The 25932-nt window shown below is 38.2% G+C and overlaps 1 protein-coding gene across 7 annotated transcripts in view; it reads right to left on the reverse strand.

Moving 5' to 3' along the window:
• DCAF6 (DDB1 and CUL4 associated factor 6) overlaps positions 1 to 25932 on the reverse strand; it is a 291082-nt gene that overhangs the window by 140726 nt on the left and 124424 nt on the right. For all 7 annotated transcript variants that reach the window (XM_075195604.1, XM_075195606.1, XM_075195607.1 and 4 more), the window contains exons 10-11: positions 25309 to 25428; positions 16695 to 16895 (exon numbers count right to left, since the gene is read on the reverse strand). In XM_075195604.1, the coding sequence (XP_075051705.1) occupies positions 16695 to 16895; positions 25309 to 25428 (321 nt within the window). The remainder of the gene's footprint in view (positions 1 to 16694; positions 16896 to 25308; positions 25429 to 25932) is intronic.

Below are 25932 nucleotides of genomic sequence, written 5' to 3' on the forward strand. Positions count from 1 at the left end.
AATAAGACAATACTGGGTAATACATACAGACAGAGAGGTAAGAGAACCCTGCTCGAAAGCTTACAATCTATAGGACAATGGGAGTTAGAAACACAAGGGCATGTGCTACATCATATTGCACAATGGACCAGCCAGACTGCAAAGGTAAAAGTATTGAGTGGGCTGTGTGTGTTGCAATGTTGGTCAGAAGGTTGTTGTCTTGCGTTAGCAGTGTAGAGGATGGTAATAGGGTAATCTAGGGAAATTAAGATGATGGTTGAGGAATATCATAACCTTGTCTGAAGAGGTGGGTTTTCAGTGAACGCTTGAAGGTTTGAAGACTAGAGGAAAGTCTTACTGTGCGTGGGAGGGAATTCCACAAAGTGGGTGCAGCCCGGAAAAAATCCTGTAACCGAGAATGGGAGGATGTGATGAGAGTGGAGGAGAGACGTAGATCTTGTGCAGAAAGGAGGTGTCGAGTAGGGAGATATTTCGAGACAAGTGAGGAAATGTATGTCGGTGCAATTTTGTTGATGGCCTTGTATGCTAGAAGAATTTTATATTGGATTCGTTGAAATACAGGCAGCCAATGTAGAGACTGACAGAGTGGCTCAGCAGAGGAATAACGGTTTGTAAGGAAAATGAGTCTAGCCGCTGCGTGCAAAATAGATTGTAGGGGTTCAAGTCTGACTTTGGGAAGACCAGTAAGGAGGGAATTGCAATAGTCGATGCGGGAGATGATGAGTGCATGAATTAATTTTTTTGCAGTGTCTTGTGTCAGATATGTGCGTATTCTGGAAATGTTCTTTCGGTGCATGTAACATGATTTAGATATAGAGTTGATGTGGGGAATAAACAACAGTTGTGAATCAAGGATTACACCTAGGCAACGAGCTTGCGGGGTGGGATTTATGGTCATGTTATCGACAGAAATAGAAATGTCAAGCAGGAAGCTTCTGTTTTTGGGTGGGAATATTATTAATTCAGTTTTTGAAAGACTGAGTTTGAGTTGGTGAGAAGACATCCAAGATGAAATGGCAGAAAGACAGTCAGTAACGCGAGACAACACAGATGGTGAAAGATCAGGAGAGGATAGATAAATTTGTGCATTATCCGCATAGAGATGATACTGAAATCCAAAGGAGATTATTAGTTTTCCAAGAGAAGTGGTGTAGATAGAGAATAGCAGAGGACCTAGGACTGAGCCTTGTGGAACTCCAACTGATAAAGGAAGCGGAGCAGAGGTGGATCCAGAGAAATTAACACTGAAAGAGCGATTAGATAGGTAGAATGAGAACCAGGATAGGACAGTGCCTTCAAGACCTAGTGATTGTAGCGTTTGTATGAGGAGAGAGTGGTCAACAGTGTCAAATGCAGCAGAGAGATCCAGGAGAATTAGAAGAGAGTATTGGTTATTATTTTTTGCTGTAATCAAATCATTGACAACTTTGGTCAGCGCAGTCTCTGTGGAGTGTTGAGAGCGAAAGCCTGACTGAAGAGGATCCAATAGGTTGTTTGCTGTAAGAAAGTGTGTGAGGCGTGTGTAGGCAATTCTCTCGAGAAGCTTGGAGGGGCATGGGAGCTGGGGCAGTAATTTATGAGAGAGTTGGGGTCAGAATTCTGTTTTTTTTAAAATGGGAATAATCACTACATGTTTGAATATAGATGGAAAAATACCAGTAGAAAGAGATAGATTACAGATTATGAATGTATGTTTGTTTCCTCCTCATTTGACAGCACTGCAGAATATACTATATTACTACTAATAAAAATAAATACTCAATAGCGTGATCAAGAGGCAGTTGAAAGAGGTCATGGCTTCACGATATTTCAGCTGCTGCCATCCAGAATATCAAGGGTAGATTTATCAAACCATCAGAGAAAAGTGCTGACTGTAGGTCAGTAACTAGTGATCCACTAATGATTGAGTAGAATGGAAAGTGGTATGATAACATAGTACATTAAACATTGCAACTATATATGTTAATTTTGAATAAAAGGCTAGGTAAGGCAACAAAAAGGAGTATTGACATAATGTAGTGGGATCCTTTAGGTACATAGACAGAAATTAAGGAATTAAAGAAGAATTAAACACATGTTGTATTGGGACATAAAAGAATATTAGGATCAAACAGTGCATCTATATACAGAATCATGCGAAAAAGAAATTACACCCTCTTTCAAACAAAAAGCCGACAAAGGCTGTATCAAAGAATAAGTATACACTATGATTCAGTAGTTTTTACTGTTTGTATAGCATGTATAACCAGCAATACCATGAAGTAATCATTTTCTCTTTGAGTTTTCTGTTCTTTACTTAGGGGTCTAATTACCATTATCAGGGAAAATCAAAGATTTCCTATCATACATCTTCACTTGCTTCAATTTACCAATAAAAGTTAGTCAGGGGAGCTGAGTGATGTTCAGCTCCATTATGATATTGGCTGGCAGCGCTAAGGAGTCGTCTTTGTCAACTAGTCTTCTATGTATCTTGGCATATGTGACCCAGCTTTCTGGCGCTCACATATGCAATGGAACTGGAAGCACAGATTTGCACTTCAAATTTCAATTTCATTAATAATATAAAAAGAGAGAAAAAAATTGCAGAATAATACCGTTAATTTCCTTTCCTTGAAGTACTCCATGGCAGCCCTTACAATGGGTTAACTCCGTACTCCGCTGAGTGTAGACAGGAAAAATTAAACATACCTGGAGTGAATATAAGGGGACTCCTTCTCCATACAAGTATCTTTAGTAACCTTCCAAGCGGTCATACAAAAACAAACATACAACATGAGTGGAAACACGGGGCTGCCATGGGGTACTTCAAGGAAAGGAAATTAATTGTGAGTATAAATCTCCAATTTCCCTTTCCTACTCCATGGCAGCCCTTAGAATGGGACATACCAAAGCAGTATGAACAGGGTGGGATAAACAATCACAACACTGACAGTACATAAATTAATTTTTATTGAACAACTTGTTTAATTAATCTCCCAAACTGCAAGTCAGCAGCTAATGAGACAGCTTACAAATAATGTCTGGTAAACATGTGCATTGATGATCATCCAGCTGCTTTGTAGATGTCGTTTGCTGATGTCTGAGCCTTGTGAATCCAGGAGGTAGCCACAGCCCTTGTCAAGTGTGCGTTTAATAATTCAGCCACTTCACACCCGTTCCCCTTGTAGGCCTGTACAAGAACATCATTGATCCATCTTGCTAAGGTATATTTTAATTGGGCACATCCCTTGCAGGGACCACCAAGAAGAACAGAGTTGCTCTGTTTTCTGAAAACTCATTCTGTAAAAATAAATAGATATCGCTCTAACCAAATCTAGAGTATGAACTTGTTCTTCTTTCTCATTAGTTGGATGCGAACAGAGAAACGGCAGTATTATTTCTTGATTAAAATGGAAGGAAGAAACAACTTTGTGAAAATATGCAGGATTAGTCCTTAAGATTACTTTATCAGCGTAGATGTTTAAGAAAGGCTCATTACACCACAAGGCATGTAGATCTCTTACTCGAAGAGCAGATGTAATTGCTACTAGAAACAATTCATTAAGTGTGAGCCATTTGAGAGGAATGTCTTGCAGTGGGTTCAAATGGATCTGAAATCAAGGCATCCAAAACAATATTGAGATCCCAAGGTGCAACAAAAGATAACAATCTTTTCACTGCTTGAAAAAAAAATGATAAATATGCCACCTTATCATCAAGAAGAATACTGAGTGCAGACATCTGCACTTTCAGTGTAGCGAGAGCCAGACCTTTAACAAATCCATCTTTAAGAAATTCCAAAATAATTCAGATGCTGGCAGGCATAGGATCTCTGTCCTGTCTTTCAACCACAAAATGATCCTTCTTCAGACTCTAAAAAAATGGTAGAATAATTATTCTTTCTTGCTTGAATTATTAATAGCTTTTTCAGATACACCTTTGTGTTTTAAGCCTGACCGCTGAATCTCCATTCTGTCAAAGAAAGGAACTAAGGCCCATTCCCCTGAGTGGATATGACACCTGCTGAGATAATCTACTATGACATTGTCATTGCCCACTCCATGAGAGGCCAAAAAAGATTTCAGGTTGCTTTCTGCCCACAACATCAGAGCGTTCACTTCTGACATCATTGTCTTGCTTTTAGTGCCTCCTTGCTTATTTATAAAAGCACCTACTGTTCTGTTGTCAGAAAATATCTATAGATATTTGTACTGTAGGCAGGACTGAAAGTGCTGAATTGCATGCTAAACTGCTAGAACATTGCACTAGAGATGCTTTTCCTTTTTTAACCAGATGCCTTGTATTATTTCTGGCATCTGTTGTAAGCACTATCCACTCTGGCTCTTAGACAGTCATACATTGATTCTTTAGTCTAGGATGCTGCCACCAGAGGAGGGACTGTTTTGTGATCTTTGAGAGACTGAGTATAAACACTATGGAATTTAAGTTGTGATCCCACTTGGCAAGTAGATTCAATTTGAGGTCTCGCATATGCCATCTTGCCCAAGGAAGAATGCCTATGGTTGATTAAATCATTCCTAGCAGGTGATAGTTTGCTATGTTGATAACCCAACCAAGTGTCTAAAGAAAAAAGGATCAACTGACATGTCATATTTTGGGCAACATGTTCTGATTTCGCCAAGATGTTGACCAGATATGGCCACAGGGTTATGCCATGCTTTAGGAGAGCTGCGACAGGAACAACCAAAACTTTGGTGAAGGTTCTTGGAGCTGTGGAAAGGCTGAATGAAAAGCAGGTGAGCTGGAAGCGACAACCCTAGATAAAATAATCTTAGAAATTGATGGTGCTGGATTGCAATAGATATGTGAAAATATGCATCTTGCAGATCGATTGAGGTTAAAAAAATCTCCTTTCCTTAACGCATTAAAAGTGCAGTTGATTGACTCCATTTGGAAATGCCTTGCTTGCTCAAAACAATTGAGACTTTTTAAGTCTGAACCCTCTTGATGACTTTTGAACTAGGAGTGCTTGAATAAAAGCATGTGACTTCCTGATTTGCAGGAACAGGAGCAATAACTTTCAACAGGTTTTAAAGGCTGTCTTCTAAAGCTTGTTGCTCCAGGAGGAAAGATGGATTTCGTGACATGATGAAATTGTTCTCTTTAGGCCGAATAAGAAACTCTGTACTGTAGCCCTTGCTGATAACATCTTGTACCCACTGAACCTGAGTAGTGCAGCTCAAACCTCTGCAAAGTATGCAATTCTGCCCCCTACAGTAACAGACAGAGGATGGACTTGAAGTCATTGTGTTTTTTGCTGTCCTTGCCTGCCTCTTTTCACTCTAAAAGACCCAAAAAACGGTCTAAAAATGTTACCAAAGCTGCCAAGAATTTTGTTTACCAGGTCTGTAAGTACAAGCTTCCTTAAACTGCTGTCTAGAAGAAAAATATGGAAAAAGCCTACTTCTATCTTGAGGTAGACTATTAGATGTACTTACAGCAGATTTTTTAAGCATAGTATCAAGTTTTTCACAAAAACGTACCCTCAAACCAAAGCCTGGCCAGACTGTTTTCTGATTGTAGGTCTGTTGCCCACAGGCGCAGCCAAAGAGCACTGCTTGCTACTACGGATGAAGTCATGTTTCTAGAAGAAAAAACAATAGCATACAGCAAGGCTTCACAAATTAATTCAATGCTTTTTTTGTATAATTTCTACACATTTCAGAAGATATAGTGTGACAAAAAGGACCGCCTATGCCACCTTGTATGTTGTTGCTGGGAACCGGCTGGGCTTACTTTGCCACCGTTCCCTTTTGTTATTTCAAGTGCGCCCTCTTGCCACAGTAGGAGGGGCTTACAAAGGCTGCCACCACTGGACTCCTTACCGGCACCCAGAACCGGGTTTCTTCTGGGTAACTGACGCTGCTAGCATATCTCGTTGCTGATGTACCTGGGCTGGTACTCCTGACCTCTTACTATGGATCAGGGAAGCTGTGGATGAATCCCCCCTAGCCTATCACACTGACCAAGGCTTCATGGGTAGCAGGCAGAGTGGTGGTACTGGAAAAGCTGGGTCCAGACCTCAGAGACAGCCGGAGGACGGATTAAATTTAGGGTCTAATCTGCAGCTCACAGGAATACAGCAATATTGAAGATGTTTTCAAGCAGGTCTTTGAAGCAAGATGTTTATTTGCTCTCACTGGTTAAAGGTATCAGTGAGTAGGTCAGATGCAATCAGAAGAATGATACATTTCAGTGTACGGTACAGTGCTTTTTATACAGATTTGGACACAGGCTATTTTTAGAATCAGTATGTACCCTGCTTACCAAAACATAGATTTCCATGCATTGTAAAGCCAATAATATTTACACTTAGCTATGATATTCTTAAAAAACTTGTTGAGATATCTTACAAATTCAGTGATGTCCTCCAGCTTGCTTTTAGACACAGGAAATCTAGTAGCAAGGTATTAATTAACCCTTCATGACTTCAAAAGGCCTCACACATCAAAAGGCCTGATTAGCAGACCTTTTGTTCCAACAGTTGCAGAATACACATTCCCAAAGAAAGGTATTAACCTCTCACAAGTCTTTTCCCAACATCACAATACACAGCAAACTTTCTAAACAAAGGCTCATTGTATCAGATATATACATCAGAAATAAGGCATTTCCTTTAGCAAGCGTAAAACAAAAAAAGCAAATTTTCTACCCTGGTTTCAGAAATAATGATTTCCTATCTCAAAATATACACAATATCAAAAATAAGTGCATTGGCAATTATATAAATAAGCGCCTTGTGCTATTTCCTTTAAATTAATTTATACCATAAGTTATTTATACGTGATCCAGTCACATATAGCCTGCTGATCTTTTCTTCAATATCTGTATGCAAAGTACTGGCCCATAACCTAAGAGCTCTAGAGACTGAGGACACTGCTATACATGATTTCAGTGCAATGCCTGAAGAAATATGTAACTCTTTGAAACAGCTCTCCATCTTTCTGTCCATAGGATCTTTCGGGGGACCACTATCATCTAATGGAATTGTGGTTTTCGATGACAAACTTGCTATAGCTGAATCAATTTTAGGCACCAGAATCCATTTGGATAAATTCCCATCCTGAAAGGGATACATATGGTTTATTATCTTCATATTAGGTTGGTATTTGTCCAAAACTTGACCCTCTTTATTAACTAGATCTTTTCAAACTTTATGAGTACTAAACACTCTTTCATTCACCTAAAAAGAAATTATCCTACATTGTAATGGGGGCAGGCATATCACCATACCCATAGATTCATTGATATGTTTGAGGATAAAGTTAACTGGATCTAGATTAAAGATCCTATAAACCAATAATAAAACTTATAAAACACCCTTACCAAGGGCTTACCATGGGATGTCCTTCTGCATTATGGGGGTGGGCTCCATTTCCATCTGTGCAGGTATATGAACAGCAGTAGCATTAGTATCAAGTTTTAGGCTGGGGTCTTGTAGCTCAAAACCACATGAAAACACGTAGTTGGGACTTGAGCTAGTTCTCCTGTAGCTTTGAACACTGCATTGGCAGTGACATCTCTGTGCGCCTATCAAGGTGCATGTGCCCGTCCGAGAGTGCACCGCGCATGCTCCCGTCCATGCACCGCCACAGCAAGATGTCTTCCCCAACGTGGAAAAGGCTCACCAGAACTGAAGAGCAACTCCAAGAAGCTCCTGCACAGGTATTGCTGCTGCTACCAAATTGTAGACAGGAAGCATCCCAGTAGGAAGCCAGACCTGCATGAAAGGTAAGCCCATCACAGACAAAATAACAAACAGTTATACTTCTTCCTCAGCTGAGACAGAAAAAAAGACAAGTATGGAGGAGAAGTCACCTTATATACCCTCCAGGTGTGTTTAACGTTTCCTGTCTACACTCAGCTGAGTACAGAGTTAACCCATTGCAAGGGCTGTCATGCAGTAGGGAAACATTTTATAATACATTTAACTTAGGAAAAAATGCTTTATATGCCGTAGTTTTCCTGTGCCGAGTCACTGCTATCTCCATCCTGAGGTGGCAAAAGTGATAGGAGGACATGGGTAAAACTTGTTAAAAAGTGTTCCCCATGCCCTATGAAGAAGCCGCTCTGTTATATTACAGAGAAACAGGCCGGGGAAGATTTACTCCTTAAATACATGGAGACAACCCCTGCTAAACCCAGAGAACATTTGGTAAGGTGCACTGGACAACGAGCTTTCTAGTTGTAGCTTTATACATAACCGATAAAATGACCTACTACCACTGCACACACAGAAGAGAATTACTAGTCTGCCATAGAGGTGGCTAAAGATTTCTATCTGGGTACTTGTTTGAGTGTGGACAAACTGCTAACTAAACTAAGACCACTTTTATGCTTGAGCCGAAGAATGTCCTCTGTTGGTATTAGCTGGCCAGCAAAGGTAGCGGACTGATGTTGTACCATAGGTCCAGTGCATTGGAGAATCTGTATACATTAAGACGCAACCAAGAACTGGACATACATTTTCACACTATATGTAACATATTGGAACTACACTTTGCCCCATTTAAGACTATTAAAATGTCTCCTTAGGACCTTTATGTCATATTATAATTAGCGGACATTTAATTTTCATGTATAGTCATATACTCGGTATATTTACTTCGAGTTACTTGGGTGCATTATTTTTATTGAAGGTGGATTCATTTTTTACAGAAAACTCTTCAAACTCCTCACAATTGTGTACAAGGCCCTCTTCAACTCCACTGCTCCCTACATCTCCAACCATATTCCCTCCTACCCTCTATGATCAGATAATGCCCTTCATCCCCTCCGGTAACCACATCTCACTTCCTTATCCAAGATTTCACCTGTGCTGTCCCACCACTGGATAGAACTTCCTCGTTCTATCAGACTTCCTCGTACTATCGCCTAGCCTGTATAGCTTCAAATGGTCATTTGTAAAATCAACAGACTTTCGAATAATCCAGCCAAAATGTTATAATGGCTTCATAACCCATAACCCCAGAATATCAAATTCTTTTCCACACAGTTCAGTGAATTACTTAACCTTTTTGGCTCCCAATAGCACATTTTACCAGTATCTCTTATTTGACGTTAAGATACGGCATCAGCTCCAAGGTAAATTGGTCTTGCATAAGAGAGTGTGTGGCAAAGAGCTTGATCTGTACACAAATTTAATAAAATTCCTATAAACTTTTTTTCAATGGTATCTTGTCCCTTCTCTATTTCGGGGAAGTTATCAAACATTAGAAATTATTGCTAGAGGGACTATCGTTGTCCAAAATATAGTGTGGATTCCCCAAACTAGTTTTTTTCTGGCAGGACATAGGTCAACTCATTAAAATGGTAACTACTGTATAAACTCACTCCCAGCCTTTCATATTCACTAGTCCTATGAATGTACATAAGCACAGTTCAAGGCTCAAAGGACATTTTCTCAATATAGCTAGATGTCTGAAAGCAACTAACTATAAGAAAACTGAACCCATTATACTAAAGATGGTAGGTGGTTAAGGCAAATAACAAAACTGATAGCAAAACACTGCTTCTATACAACAATAAGAAATGGCACATTGTTAAAGAACACTGACTGACCCATATTGTTAAGAGATGAAGACTTACATAAAATATTACTATCCCACTCTGACATGATATGCAAGAAATCCCCAAATATAACACCTGGTCTGGAATCACATTAAACCAAAAAAAGATAAAGCAGTCTCAATTACACCCAGAAGTATAAAGTCATGTGTTCTACCATTGTGGAAGATGCTCCAGCTGCGAAACACTTAGTCAAAACAGTATGAAAACCATCAAGACTTTCAGATCAAACCAATCAAACATATAATATAAAACATTTATTAATGTGATAGCAGTGGAGTCATCTACCTGATCGAATGTTCCTGCGGACTACAGTAGATAGGATGTACCATTAGACCCCTCAAAGTCAGAATAGGGGAACACTTATGTAACACTAAAAGGTTTAACACGACATAATCTTTCAAAAAATTTCTAAGAAAACCACAGTTGCAAGCCAAAGAGCTTGAGTTTTGTAGTAATACAGGCAGCACCCATAGCAGTGGCTGCAATTATTTTTGCAGCTAAGAGGAGGCATGACATTTCTTTGTGCCAATAACTGCTAATTATGGGGCAGCTGAATAAATCAATGAGATAATAAATGTATCTCTTTGGGAATCATATAGCCCAAATTGAGATACTACTTATAATGTAGCCACAATTATAGGAACCAGTAGGGCTAAAAAGTTATTGGCACTGGTGGCCTTAATGAATTGAGGTGACTACTAAGAAATACAGCATTTACTACTAATGGGAAGACAATTGAATTTATCCCAGTTTCCAGTATAGAGGATATTTGATGACCGATAGTGGACGTACATTATAAAATACTAATACTCAATATCAGTTTAAAAGGACGAAGGTGGTTGACAAATCTTAATTTGAAGTGAAACCTTTATCTACAACAATAACAGAAGATCAAATAACACTAAGTATATTACCAAGATAATAATATACAGCATAGCGAGGTATGGCAGTTTAAAGCTGCCATGTTAATACACATTTATTAGTTTTCACAATATTCACAGCACCTTTTTGTTTTTAATCATTTTGCTACGAGTGACTACTCAGGAATAATATGGGAATTTATTTTCTTTTTAATAAATTTCAAATAAAGGATAAGTTTTTTAATTTGTTATATAGTTAGAATTCACAGAGTGCCCCATGTATGACACATTTCTTTCCTTGTGAGCTTTTTTCATGTATATATCAGTAAGTGTTTTGGGTGCACCACCTGTAATTTCTAAATATTGTCAATATGTTTATCTATGAGTCGCAGTATATAGGTTTTCTAAACGGAGTACCCCATAACTGTTGAGGATCTATATCCACCAAATTAACAAAGGTGAAACGAAATAAGGTCTATATATGAGCTGAAGACTCTTATATCAAGAGGACTTAATGTGGATATAGAAGTACAAGCCATACTCTAACCCTCATTGCTGATCCATTTATCTCCTGAATGCCAACCACCACAATACAATGTATGTGGCACCTAACACCAAGCCCATATTTACCATCCTCTGTAGGACAACCTTTTAAGGCTGCTCATTTTAAACCTCCTGATGTTAACCGATTGCCCTCAACCCTTTCAGTTAAGAGGCACTGTACCACCATTACTCTTTAAAACTAAGAATACTGCAATTCATTTTTTTTTAACTTGGTTACTTTTTATTATTTTTATAATTCTATATTCTTTTTATCATTATTTCATTATTCACCCTTGCATGAAATCTATATATTTATGGTCATCCACTGTGCTGGCAACCTTATATGCTGTTTTACCAATAATGTATTTAGATACATGATGCCTTTATGATCGAACTTCCAGTACAAGTACACATCCATATCTATATAGGTTTGATTCCCAAATGTGGTTTGTAGTTTGGCAGAACGTGTTAGAATATTATGGTTAGCCATAATGGGAGTGGTGTCCTATAGGTGGTTACAGATGGTCTGATTATGAATTTAATTTATTTTTTATATCATAACTATGCTGAGGAGTAGTATTACTATTACTCTCAATATTATTATTATATTTTAATTGTTATTATATTATATTATGTATATTATTATGGTTTTACATTTGTGGTTTTGATATTGCTATACACCAGCAACTATTTCATCAATGGTTATATTCAGACTATTTAGGACTCTAAATGTATGAGATTTATGATTATTATTTAGATTATTTATTTTATTTACTCAGTGCCTCACTTTAATATTGGCACTCCTCATGGCAGATTGCCACTTGGTGAATGTTTATATGCCTAGTGTGGTATGCTAGACTACTATGGGGGGATATTTTAAATATTCTAATATATATCATCTAATAGGGTATACTAATAGGTAATTGCACTTGCTGTTACATTTCTACAAAAGTCTTGTTAATGAGGCACTACAGTCAATAAAAGGGTTTTTCTCTAGATGTTTATAGGCATTTTATATGATTTTTAGTAAGACGTTTTTGGATATAGTAATGTTTCTGGCTTTATCGACACATGGGAATATTAGGTGTCGTTAGGTTTTTAATTAAAATTCTATGAATGAGTGATTATTGAAAAGGATTGGATATTTATAACTTTGAATTTTTGTTTATTTGCATTATATTTTATAATGTTTTAATGAGAATACAGGTTGTTCATTACGGATAATGACCTTTGGGGTTACTGCGCTGGTGATGAGATCATTAAAAGAGATTGGATTAAAGAGGTCAATTAGCCAATGATAACTCCGGTCACCTTAAGCCCCCTGTATATAATAATATGCTGAGGTCCCTGCAGTAGCTTATAGAAAGTCCTGGTTGCACAGGACGAAACGCGTCATCCAAACTCAGCACAGGACGTGAACTCTTCTGTACCGCTGACTGAATAGGTACTTTTCATGTGGAACCAAAATCCTGTTCCTCTTGTTTCTGGACTGATGTGAGTGGGAATGCACAGTGCTATGCATGCACTAATCAATAACGGGAAAACACGCAGATGTCCACTTTTATAAGGCTGCTTTCAGACCCTCCGGAGGGCGTGTGAAACAAGATTACTTACCGGTAAGAGAAGCTTTCTCTTCTACCCCCCTTTTTTTGGTGTATGGACTATTGATTTTTATGGTGCGTTTTATACACTTGTCCACTGGAACACCTACTTATCACATCAACTTCTACTCGTTGATAATATCTCGTGAGCGGTACTCCAATACACTATCATTTCTTTGAGAATAAACTGTTCTCTAATTTATTTATGGAGGATTCCAAAAAAGAGTTATGTTGAAATCTAAAATGTTTCAGTTACTCATGCACTGACTATGATTTGCCAGTTGAAGAAGGGGTTTTAACAACAGGAGCGTTATTTAATCTGTATTGAAGTTTTTTTTATTTATGTTACATTTATTTGGATGCAATAAATTGTTTTTTATTATTTGAACCAATCCTTTAAATCTAATTTATATTGTTAGAGTGTTATTAGAATTTATGTACCTACACTCTCCAGAGAGCTGTTCTTCTGTGTACACATCCATATCTGTATAATCAACCACTAGACTAATAACATAGATATGCGCTTTATGAATGTTATAGAATGGAACGTAATTTAACCAAATACACTAATGATAATTGAACATCTCCTAAAACCATCAAATAGATAACTATACATTATAGATTGTTATTAGCTGGACATATAATGTCCCATGAAAGTTATGAAATGGACTTTCATTGAAAGAATTACACCAAGTTTACCTACACATCTTTCTACTCACCAATAGGATAATTATACATATGGACACACCTCTTTGTCCCTACAAGAAACTGACTATCCAACAAGTAATTACTTGACCACATCCCAGAAGAAAGTGGGCAGAACGCTAAAATGTGTGAGATCTTTCACTCTGCACTTGGCATCGGGTATTTCAAACACTGTTCTCCACAACCGTAATTCCCTCCAGCAACTCATGACTCCCTTCCTTAGCTTAACATCTATCAGTGGCTGAACAGTCAATAAAAGCAACGTAGCCTTATATTATACACAATTGGAATCACAAGACCGTTGTGCAATTAGGGAGATGGGAGATTATATCCAGGGTGACCCTTCCCGCGGAAAAGATTGTATTCCAGCAGTATTAAAGATGGCAAATCTATTTCTTTTCCCTTTTTCACTTGAACAATTTGGCTAGTGAGAGATACAATTATTCTAATGGACACCCGGAATTTGAACATTATTTGATATGCAACAGATCTGTCCCTACTCTGGAACTAGATTGATTAGGACACTATCATTTGGGAACCAAACATGCAAAGTGTCTTACTTCTATAGCCTTAAAAACATCCGCAGCCACATGCTGCAAGCTGCACTGCAATTATCCTACTGAACTCTAATTAACTATCCCCCGGACCTTACCCATCAGTGTGATTCAGAAGACCTACCACACAAGGAAAACTAAAAATCAGATTGTTGAATGAAAAATACTTTCAGTCTCTCTACCTACCTATGTGTTAAACAATCTGTTTGTACTAGGTTATGATGAAAATATTTTATGACTGCCTACTTACTGTTTGTTTATTATATATTGTATTTTACTATTTTCATATAAATTTTACTTTGTAAACTTATTACTCTTATCTCTCCCTCTCTTACATGTAAGTACTGTGGTTTAGATCACACCTCAAATAAGTTTGGACAATATATGCTACTTTAGGATCATTACAATTTATCAATAGTAGACTCAACACTGAGCAAAATCACATCACAATATATTGCTGCTCCTCTGCTCTAACACCACCACATTTATTAGAGGTAGAAATCAAAATGCTTTGATTTCTCCTTCTGGTTAAGGCATCCATGCATCCAGCACAAACTTGAGTTGTTAGTGACAACAGACACTAATATTAGTGTGAGGGTGAGACCCATTAGATACCACACTGCATATTCACTCTAAGAGTGTCTGTCCAAAAATCATAAATCAATATAATAACCAGAACTTGTCATTGTTAGTGATGATAATATTAGTACAGTATTTTATAAGAGGTTGTCATGCTACAAAAACACAAATTTGAAAGAGCATATTAATAAGAATTGTAGCCATATAACACTAGTACACAAAAAAGTACACAAGGCATTTAGTACATCAGAACATACTGTAGCTATGTTAGATCAATAAGAGGCAACAAACGGCCCTCTGAGCCTTCAATGGAGGCCCCAGCTTCTTCCTAGTTTTTATTGTCACTTTTTTTGGCAATGGCTTGTAACACTTGAAATGTCTATTTATATGTTATTAGAGATAGGTGTTCCTTTCTTTTATTAAATGTATTATTTTAACTTATTAGTTATCAATGCTACTGTGCAGCCCCTGAAGTGTATCAGGTTGCCTATCACTGTGTTAGCGGTTAGAACAATGTGGAAAAATGTGCTAAGTATGCACATTTTAAGATAAACTTCTTTGCGCTTTCTTATAAGCCAGGGGAGGGCAGAGGTATGTGGGTTCATATGTCAGGAAAAGGCGCAGGTGCAGACGTCAGGAGAAGGCGGAGGTGCGTGGGTGCAGAAATCAGGAGACGGTACAGGGGCAAAAATTCAGGAGAAGGTGCAGAAGTCAGGGGAGGGTGCAGGGGCGTGGGTGCAGAAGTCAGGGGAGGGCGTGGGTGCAGAAGTCAGGAGGAGAGGATAGATGGATGAGTTATTTGAAAGTACAGGGACAAATCTTTGCGTGCCCTTAGACTAATATCATGGGGACAAAAGCTGAATTAATACAGCTGTCAGGGCAACTGTATTTTCATGCACCTCACAAACAACAATACTCTTTTCATTCTGTGAAACTTGCACATAGTAGTCTTTTAATTGTGCTGTAATGTTTCCCATAAAAGACACAAGGGGTGCTATATGACTTTAGTGAATTTTCTCACCAGCTCTGTACATAGGATAAGTCAGGATTAACCTTGTCATATGCGCCCCAATAAAGTCCTGTCGCAATGACCATTATTATAATCCAAAAATTCCAAAGATAAGCGCATATACCCTCAAACGCTTGGTTCTGGTTCTTATTCTTGTTGGACTTGCTAACATTACTGTACTGTACCGTCCCCCGTCTCCTAACGTTTGGTCTGAGCCACTGTAAGGGACCAAATTGCTAGACGTTTGCTCAGGCTTGGACACCACGATCTCCGGGGCAGATGACTAGACATTTAGTAGAGGTTCCTGAGGGACAAGCTCAAGTTGCTCAGCGGTTGCATCACTACGCCATTATACCTGCAGTTGCTCATGACTATTTACTTGGTTACTGTTTTTCCGTGAAGAGCTGGTTGTTGCTGAGGCTTGTTTGCTGCAAGCTATGACAATGATGGTACAGACACACTATAGATCTCAATAGAGCATAATAAAACGCACTACTGCAGCATCAAGAGGGGGAGCCACCCGGAAAAGCTTCAGAGTTTGGAGCAATGAAGGCACTAGTGGTACTCAATGGTAGTTCGGAGGGACACAACAAGGTATACCCAGCATGATGGCTAGCAACTTCAGAGGGCTCTAAGTATTTAAGCAGCATGCTGGGAAAGTACTGGGTCTAGAACTTGAAAGGACTAAAGCACACCCCACAGTAGGGGGGGCATATCTAGCCCTCTCTGGCAATGTGCCACCACTAGGAGGCAGCATTTAATGTGGTCTCTCTCGCTCCGGGGCACTAATATGTCTAGTTACAGCTATGAGTTCAGTAAAGTTAAGCAATTACATCAAACTGTGACTATGTTGCTAATTTTCAAGTATTATTTTCCTCATATAAAAATCATTCCATACTAAGCTATTATATAAGCAAACAAAAACTGTTTCTTTTTTTTATAGGTGAACTCTAGATTTCTAGAAAACTAGAGAAGAGCATATATAATAGCTATGGCAAATAAAGCAATAAATCCAAATGAAGAAAATGGTTTAAGGTCACAGTTTTATTTTTACTAAAGCATTGTTACATGCAGCACCAATTCACAGCTTTCCATTTGCAGCAATTGTAAAAAGTTACAATAAACCAAACAAAGAAAAAAACTAATTAAGTAAAAAATCTTAGTTGTAACTTCTATCTACTTTTAAAAGTAGATATTTTTCTTTTGTTATCTTACTTGAATATTACACTGAAGATCTTTATATGAATGACTACAAAATGTCTAATAATCTTACCAGAAGGGCAGCTGGATTTATCTGATGAAGCTGAAGACTGTACACGTGTAGTCTCGGCAGTGAGTGCAGGTGACCGACTTTCTAGGACATCAGAGGCAACTTGACATAAATTTGGATCTCCAGATTGAGCTGCAAACTCAGGTGCCTGTGATTCTGCTTGGTTTGCAGTAACTAAAGTGGATGTGTTTGGCTGTGATCCCCCTGTGTTATAATGAAAATTCTTAATGTTATTTATTTATTATTCATTAATCAAGAAGAAATACATCGAGAGTCATCTCTTGTTTTCATAAATAACCTGGACCCATCAAAAATTATTTAATTACAAAGATGTTTATAGAGCCAGAAGATGGAACTTTTGAAAGATCTAAGACAGGTGGCAGAGTTAGGTGACTCAGGTAAGTAGTTCCAGAAATTGAAAGTCCAGTAGGAGAAGGCAAAGCATCCAGATACTTTATTAAATTTAAAAACCATTAACAGGCTTGTGGAGGTAAATCTTAGATGGTAAGTGTTAGCTGCAGGGGTAAATATACTGCTGAATAAAACATTTAGGGGGCAATTCAGTTCAAAGGAAAGTGCCATGGAGTGCTGCCTGAATGGTTGCAAATGCACTCCTCTGCAAAGTAACATCGCAGATCTTAGCTCGCACCCCATAGATGTGACCAGGGGAATCCACGATATTCGGGTATCATGGTACTTGATAATGAGCGCATGCAGTCATCACAATAAAAAATACACTATAAAGAACATGGCAGTTGTTTGTTACTTCAGAGGGGCTTTTCAGAAAGTATCAACCATCATATCAGCCAAAACAATGAAACAGCATAATTTTAACACAAGATGTGCCCTGGCCAGGCACAATATATTGCAACATGTAATGTGGCCAAATAGAAAATTATGATATAATGTAGACTGACACCAACTTATTTTCTAGCTGCATAAAATTAAATGTATACACTCAGCAGCAAACTGTAAAACAAAAAAATTAACTCCCAAAACCCAGGCTACTAAACAAGGCATTTTTTTGTCAAAACCTAAATGGTGTGACCAGAAGTTAAAAATGTAGGTGCTAAACAAAATGTATATATCCATACAAACATATGCAATACAATTAAAATATGGGAAACAAATAAAAGAATTAAGGTGTTGTTTTCACGAAAAGTAACTAACATTAGGCAAAATAATCTACAATATACATGTTATCTGTGAGGCTATATCTATTAATCAACTGAAAGAGATTTATCTGTTAAACCTTGCAAATGTGCTGTGCTAAAATAAATTACTGAATTTACTTCTTTATATTTCACAATGACTATAAACAAAATAGGCTGTTTTGCGTATATTAAAAAAAAAAAAAAAAGAAAAGAAAAGAATAAGTCTTACAAATAGGCATGATACTACTTCAAGGTAACAACAGCTTGTTCCACATCTAGGATAAAGCGGGGTGCCAAGTTTTGTAGAAAGCAGGGTCCACCTGAATGGTACTTACGTATCCTATATGGCCACATTTGACTAATCTCACCACAGTTTAAAATTTCCCCAAAAAAGGAAACACTTCAGGCGCAGAACGGAATAGAAATTAAACAAAAAGAACAAATAAAAAAACAGAATACAAAAATATAATATAATACAAAATATATAGCTAATAACTAGGCTGCTGCATTCAGGCATTGCTTACACATCCCTAGAAGAAATAAACAAAAAAGAAATAGAGTGCTTTGCAAGCTCTAAATATAATATTAATAATAAAAAAATAACAGGTCACAAATGGCAGAATAATGAATGTTTAATCTAAAAAACCTCAATATAAAAACACACTCAAAATAAACACATGTAACACATCAATTCTAAATAATAGATCAATATATAAGATCACCATATGTTCAATCGGCATAAAATATGTGTAAAAGGGTACCCTCTACAAACGGGGAATTCCTTGTGTTCAGAGTTCCACATCTATCAATTTATACAGCCTGTATCAGACACTCATGAGCATAAGTCTCTGATCAGAAAATATTGATAATAGCTGTAAACATGTAATATTCATGTGTATGAATCTCATAGATCAATAAATATATGTCCGAACGTTCTTACCAAATATCTGGGAACTGATCAGATCAACTGACCTGACAGATTTAAACCATAAAACATATACTCTGGTCACTTGTTGGTGATACAGACTCCATACTTGTTAGGTTCTCAGGTAAGCAAAAATCCAAACGTTCTTACCCAGTTCCTGGAATTTTCAATAAAGGTAAGATCACCTGATCCAGCAGACTTGGGACATGAAACATACATATGGGTGGCCAACCACAGAGTTGTTGATCCCCCACTCTGGTCTCCAGGCTTCTATTTAGGGATCACACTGCAGGAATTTGGATATTAAAGTGAATTAATTAAGTCCCTAAGGACTCCAAAGATGTGCTTCTAGTAGAGAAGTATCCAAACACAGTTCCTGATGGGTCTAACGAGTTTCGTTCAAACGTGAACTTTTTCAAAGCATAGCAGGAAGCATTAGATCATAATCTTAAGTACTATTCACATCAATAAGGGTCAACACCCCTATTTCGATTTCAGCCAATAAATATCTCTTATCCATTTTAGCTCATCAGATGTTTCTCTTTTCATTCTTAATTACTGAGCCGTCATTACTCTCAAAATGGATATAAATACATCCATGTGTCACAACATATAATATATACGAACAAAGATAATAAACAATAAATATGTATATCAAATATAAAAATACAAATATAGTAATAAACAATAAATTTAAAGAAAATATTTTTTTAACCAGCATATATTATCATAAATTTAATCCCACTATGGAATAGATAGCTCATCTACCATAGTATGTTTGCAGTTCTAAACAAATCCTAAAACACAAATTTATGCAACACAGATAAGTCTATCAATCAGAAAAATTATTCCTGTTTACACATATTATACCAAAATAGTACTACCTCCTTCTTTTGATACAGAAGGGAAAGAGATTATAAACATTCCTATTAACCATTTACATACTCCAAAAATTTCCTACAATTTTTTTTTTCTTCATAAAAATATGTTTCATTCTAAATCCAACCCCAGAATCGAACTTCAGACTCCCACATTCAGCAATGTCTCATTATCTTCCCGATCCAAGTTGTCAAGTTATTTTCCTAGGCTATGCAGAAATACCTCATGCCTATTGTGGGATAAGCCCCTCTAGCTACTCGCTGATTAGATATATTATCAAATATTCCAACAGTCATACAATATATCACCTCTATTTTGTCAGGAAACTGCTTCTGAACCCCTTTATTTGTCACAAACCGCACTCTGTGCACTTGTGACTTGGAAGCTTACTGTAAGGGAACACAGGTTTCCAGTTCCAAGTCTCACACTCACCTCTTTCTCTAAGGCCACAGATTTCGCTAGTCCCTTTTCCCAACACAGACGCACACTTCACACCTCTCAGCAACTGCCACCAGCTACGTATAAGGCCCGTAGGAAACCCAATGACTTAATCACCCAATTGTGCACACTCTGTGCCCTGGTAGCTAAACAGTTAACCCTTCACACACTGGTTTCTAAAGAGTTAATCCAGCCAAGCAATCTGTCTCTTCTAAACAGGCAATGAATTTGTTAGAGCAATAAGGACAGAACTATTAAACTTAAGATTTAATATACAAAAAGTACAATGCTTACAGAGAATAAAAAAACAGTTAGATAAAGATTTGACATACAAGTGAAAAAATTGCAAACAGTTATAAAAACAAATAGGATGAAAGTACAGAGAATCACTTACATATAATAAGCTGTATGCCTGGAGCAGGCAGAAAAGATGGACAGTCCTTCAATTAGATGGATCCCCAAGAAGCTGACCCTTTGTCCTTTCAAAACACAGGTTTTTAAGCAAACTCAAAAATTTCCCAAAATATGAAAAATGAAGGCATATTCCTTTCAAGTTCATATTTCTATATACCTGCATAAAGAGCCTACAGGTTTTACAGGGGTCTGCAAAATTTCTTACCTAGGCATATGGCTCTCTAATTTACACCTAGTGGTTAGTTTGTGTTTACAATATCTATTGAAAGGAAGTCAATTAGCTAGTAGAGTACATGATCAAACAAAATGGATGTCTGTCATCTTCATATCTTCAGCTGGTGTCCTCATAAAGGGTTTGCCCAACTTAATTACCTCCTACTGGGCTAATTGTTTAATTTTTAAAAACATTTGGTCACACATTTATCTGAGTTGATTCATGAGGTTCATTTATGTATCAATGCAATGTTTTATTTGGGCCCCGACATTCAATGTTCTCTTTCTATAGTGAGGGCAGAACGCCTGTGGCTGATTGTTTAAAATGTTTTAGGTGAATGTTCTCTTTCATCATATCAGATTTATGCTCTCATCCTGACATCTCCCCCCTTCAAGAGATGCATGGGGATTGACTGACAGGTCAGTGCCCAAGATCATCTCATCTAATTTCCCCCTGGTTCCACTGTAATAGCTGCTAGCTGGCTCTCACTAAGGTCTCTGGTGGTATGGGTTAAGAAGGGTTTAACTACCTCATTTGGCTGGGTCTCCTGATTCTTACATAGCTGTGGTCTAACACCTGTATTCTTAAGGGGTCCTATCCCTTGCACTGCAACTACTAGATCCACTGGCAAGTCCTTCTTCCCTTCATCTGTCAAACTACAGACTGGCTGGACACATGTATCACTGTCATTATGACCCTTCAACAGATTACCTTGAAAATTCCTATGTATCATCCTGGCATGGTCTATAGGGACTACATAGTGGACCTCATTAGGCATTGATGAATGAGATGTGGGCCCTCCCATGCAGCCTGGAGTTTATGCTGGGTCTAAGGGGGTAGTACCCACGCCTTCTGACCCACTTTACAAACTCTCTCCCTGGCAGGGGGATCATACCACTGCTTCTAGCTGGCCTGTGCCTGCGCCATGTTCTCATGTGCCAACCCTGTCAGAGTGTGCACTTTGTCTCTAAACCTCATGTCCTCCAAGTTAAAACCTGAGGGAAAAAAGGCCTGGGATTCCTGACACCGCACTTCTAGATGGGGAGGTACAGTAGCAGGGTTGCTAGGCCCCTCCGCTACACTCTCTGTGTTTCTCACTGACTGTGTCTCCTTGTGGGGGCTGCCTAAAAGAACGCCTCCCTCCCACACGGGGACACATCTAAGTGGGAACCCTTTAATTCTGGCACAGCAGAATACCTTCTTCCACTCTGCCCTGCTCCCCAGTTACAACATTTCCTGTCAGTGGGACACACTAGGTAATTCTTATTCGGGGATCTACACTCCCCTCCCCCTTGGACTCATCTATCTGGGGGTATAGAGTAACAGGGAGTTTGGGCCCCTCATCTATCTCCTCTAAGCCATTAGACGGCTGACTAGGTAAGTGTGGGCTAGCAACTGACCCCCCTGTCTCTATAGAAAACTCAGGTGAATGGTAAGAACTCAGATGGAGATCTGAGTGGTGAGCATTCGAACTACAGGTCACAGCACCAATGTATTGATTGCTGTCACTCACTACTTCCCGTTGGTCTGGACTATGGGTCTCCCCCACATTCTCAACACCCCTGCTACTGCTGGTTCAGGCACAGAACACACATCTTCACTCTGCCCTCCTTCCCATTTACCTTGTACCCTATATTCTAAGCATATCACCTGGGTAGAAATATTGCCTTTCTCTAACACAAGAGAATTAATCACATTGTCATCTGTCCCATTTCAAGCACGCATATTATCAAAACCAGAATCAATGCCAATATTTGCAGTATCGCTGTCATCTTTCCTTACTTCATGACAAGATGTCAGTGGAAGAAAATGTGTAGATTCTAATGCAATACTACTTTTGGCATTATCAACATTACTCACTTCAGGTACAATAGAAGATACCCTTTCCCTGTCACATCCTGCTGCCTGGGAAAAAAACTTTGGTATTCTCAGCTGATTCTAACACTGTGACATGTGCGGCATTAACTTCATTATACATTACACTATTAGGGGTTTCCAAATTAACCCCCATTACCTCAGGTTCTTCCCATAAATCATCATAATTGCTTGAGTTAACACTGGCACCTATCCGCTTCTCTCCCTCACATTTCACTAGCACATTACCAGATGCAAAATGATCACAGAGCATTTCAGGTTCTTTTTTATACAAAGTCACATCATTGCCAGGTTCAGCATTATCCAATACTACCTGTGGTGAGTCACACGGTGCAACTGAATTAGAGATAGCAGGAACAACATTTGCGGGAACATACTGAGAAATTAATCGTCCAAGATCAGTACCTACTAACACATTTGTGTAATTATTTTCAGACACTTCCATTTCTCCCACAGAACTAGTCTTCTCAACAATTATGTCCTCTTTACAATCAGCCTCCTCCAATAGCAAATTCTGTGCAGCCTCTGATAGTGTGCTGCTAGCATCATCAGCTTTCCCCAGCAGAGTAAATGTGGCCTCTGGATGCAAAATCTTGGTAGCATATTCCATATCGACTGTAGCTGGCAGGGCCACCCCCTATAGGCTGGGCTATTGCTTCTCCAGCTGGTGAAACAAGCCGTTGCAGGCGGTGCCTTTCTGAAGCCACCCGGCGACACTGGTTTTGCCAAAATGGGCTATGGATCCGTCCCCAAACATATACCTCTTCTTGAGCAATTTCAAAACTCTCCTCTAGGCATTCCAGCTGTTCCACAAGACTCATCTTGTAGCCCGGAATAAGAGTTCACATGCGATACTAACTGAAAGCAACATGCGTGTCTTCCTGTGCCCAGGTGAGGTCCTTAATCATCTCCTTTCAAGTTTTGTTGTGGCAGGAGACACCTCGCAGCAGACATTCTTTAGTTAGCTCTGCCATACTCATCAAACTTAATGGATCCTCTGAATCTGGGACAATATCCACACTTGATCCTCTAGTGTTGTCTTAGTCCCCAGCTCAGGTTCCAAATCATAGTAGTTTTTTTCATCATCCTCCAATAATGCGCGGACCAGCTCCTTTTTAGTTTTATCTGTCCAGTCGAGACCTCACTACTCACACAGGGCAATTAAAACTTCTTTGGCTTTTTCTTGTAAGCAGCTGCCATTCTTGGTCGCACATTTATCGGAGTTGAAAATCAGGTGCATTTATGTATCAATGCAATGTTTTATTTGGGCCCTGACATTCAATATTCTATTTTATCATATTAGATTTATGCTCTCATCCTGACACCTATGTTTACAGATTCATCCTACAAATAAGTAATCACGAAGTGTGGCCTATGGATCCGAGTCACAGTGCAGTTCAAATTATTTCCTACAAGAGATTCCACATCTTTCTAGTGTGCCTCTCCACCAGAAATGTACCATATCCTCTGCACATCTACAACCTTGGAAGCAAAGTGGCTATGGCTCTATCCACGCAACCCCTTGGGTTAAATTTAAGATTCAATGGCATTTTATAGTGAGGGCAGAACGCCTGTGGCTGATTGTTTAAAATGTTTCAGGTGAAAGTACTCACACAAAGACATATTCCTGTTAAAGAGTAAAAGCTCCAGTGAAAGAAATCCAATGACACTAGTTTCACTGCATGATATCAAAATCTATTGTGGGTAAAAAAATCAGTTGCAAAGGAAAAGGAGATAATATTTCAGAAGATTTCTTAGAATGGAGAATCTACAACTGTTGTAGATGAATTGGAGGTGTCTCTCGAAGATCAAAAGACCACATTGCTGGCAAAGAAGTTGGCTCAATCATATTCGCATTGAACCCAGAAGGCTTTTCCATTTCAAAAAGCCAACTGTACTAGGCCAAAATGTAAAATTGAAAAGGCAGTTAAGTCTCATACCAACAACCTATACATTACTTGTTTTTGCCATCCCAGATACATTTATCAAGTGATGAATGAAGAACCTTTTTCAGAGTAAGAAACAGAAGACAACTAAATAAGTAGGTTATTTTGAAAAGGACAATGCCTCTCATAGCTGCCACATATCTTAGCCAGTATATGTGATATTTAAACAAACATTAAATATATAAATTCTGCAGGAAAATGTAAAATTGAATTGCAATTAATATTCAAGAAAGCACAGGAACAGGGTTTCACAAATCCAGTTTTCAGGAACCCTAACAGTAGTGAATATACCTGTGCTCCAGCAGGGAAAACATGCACTGACTGACACATTTAAAAAGATCCACGGGGGTATTAATTTATTTCACTTGATTTTGTGAGGAGACTTGGAATATATGCACTGTTAGTGCTTCCTGATGTCTGGATTTGAGAAACAACGGAAGATAAAAGACAAAGGAGCAAGTCTGTGCATAGTGTCAAAGGTTTGGTTAATGTCAGCACAATATCGCCTGCATATAATCTTAAATTAGGGCTATCCGGAATTGTTCAAGATTCCACATTGTAATTCTCACCAAACGATAGGGTTATTCAGTATTGTAAGAGAGTTTAGGGATATAGGAGATAGGGCAAAAAACTATCAAGGCCAAATTGCTGAGTTTTGCATAGCAGAAAATTATACAATTATTATCAAAATAACGGTGCTGGACAGTTGACATTTACACTTCAGCAAAATATCCGACACCTTTGACATAAGTGCTAACAAAAAATAACGCACCTCTGTTTTGAGTTGCTCCTCTTCTTCGACTGCTTTGTGCAACTTCACTTGCTTCCTCAAACCACCTTGAAAGCATATCTGACATTCTCTGCATCAATGATGCATTAGTGACTGGATCGCCTAGAAAAATTAAGAAATATTTAATATCACATCTTCAAAACAAGTGCACGAATAAAGAAAAAAAAAAGCTGCTGTGTTAGATCATAAAATTCTTTTTTTTATTGAAGCCATACTTTCAGATGTAAATCCAATTTCAGCATATATACATATACATACATACACACATACATATCCATACACACACAAATTTTATATATATATATATATATATATATATATATATATATATATGTATATACACACACACACACACACACACACACACACACATATATATATATACACATGCATACATATACATATACACACACACACACACACACACACGTTGGTCTGTGGAAGGAGCAAAGATATTGTCCTTATGAAGTTACATTTCTGTGTGAGCAAAGGTGTGGAGATCACAGAAATATCTCATTACTCTCCTCTCCTGACACAGACAGTTTAAGTGATGTGTACTCCTACAGACTTCAATGTTATCTTTCAGACTTAAATAATTAACAATTA

This window comes from Mixophyes fleayi, chromosome 2 (assembly GCF_038048845.1).
Source record: "Mixophyes fleayi isolate aMixFle1 chromosome 2, aMixFle1.hap1, whole genome shotgun sequence".
Taxonomy (NCBI): domain Eukaryota; kingdom Metazoa; phylum Chordata; class Amphibia; order Anura; family Limnodynastidae; genus Mixophyes; species Mixophyes fleayi.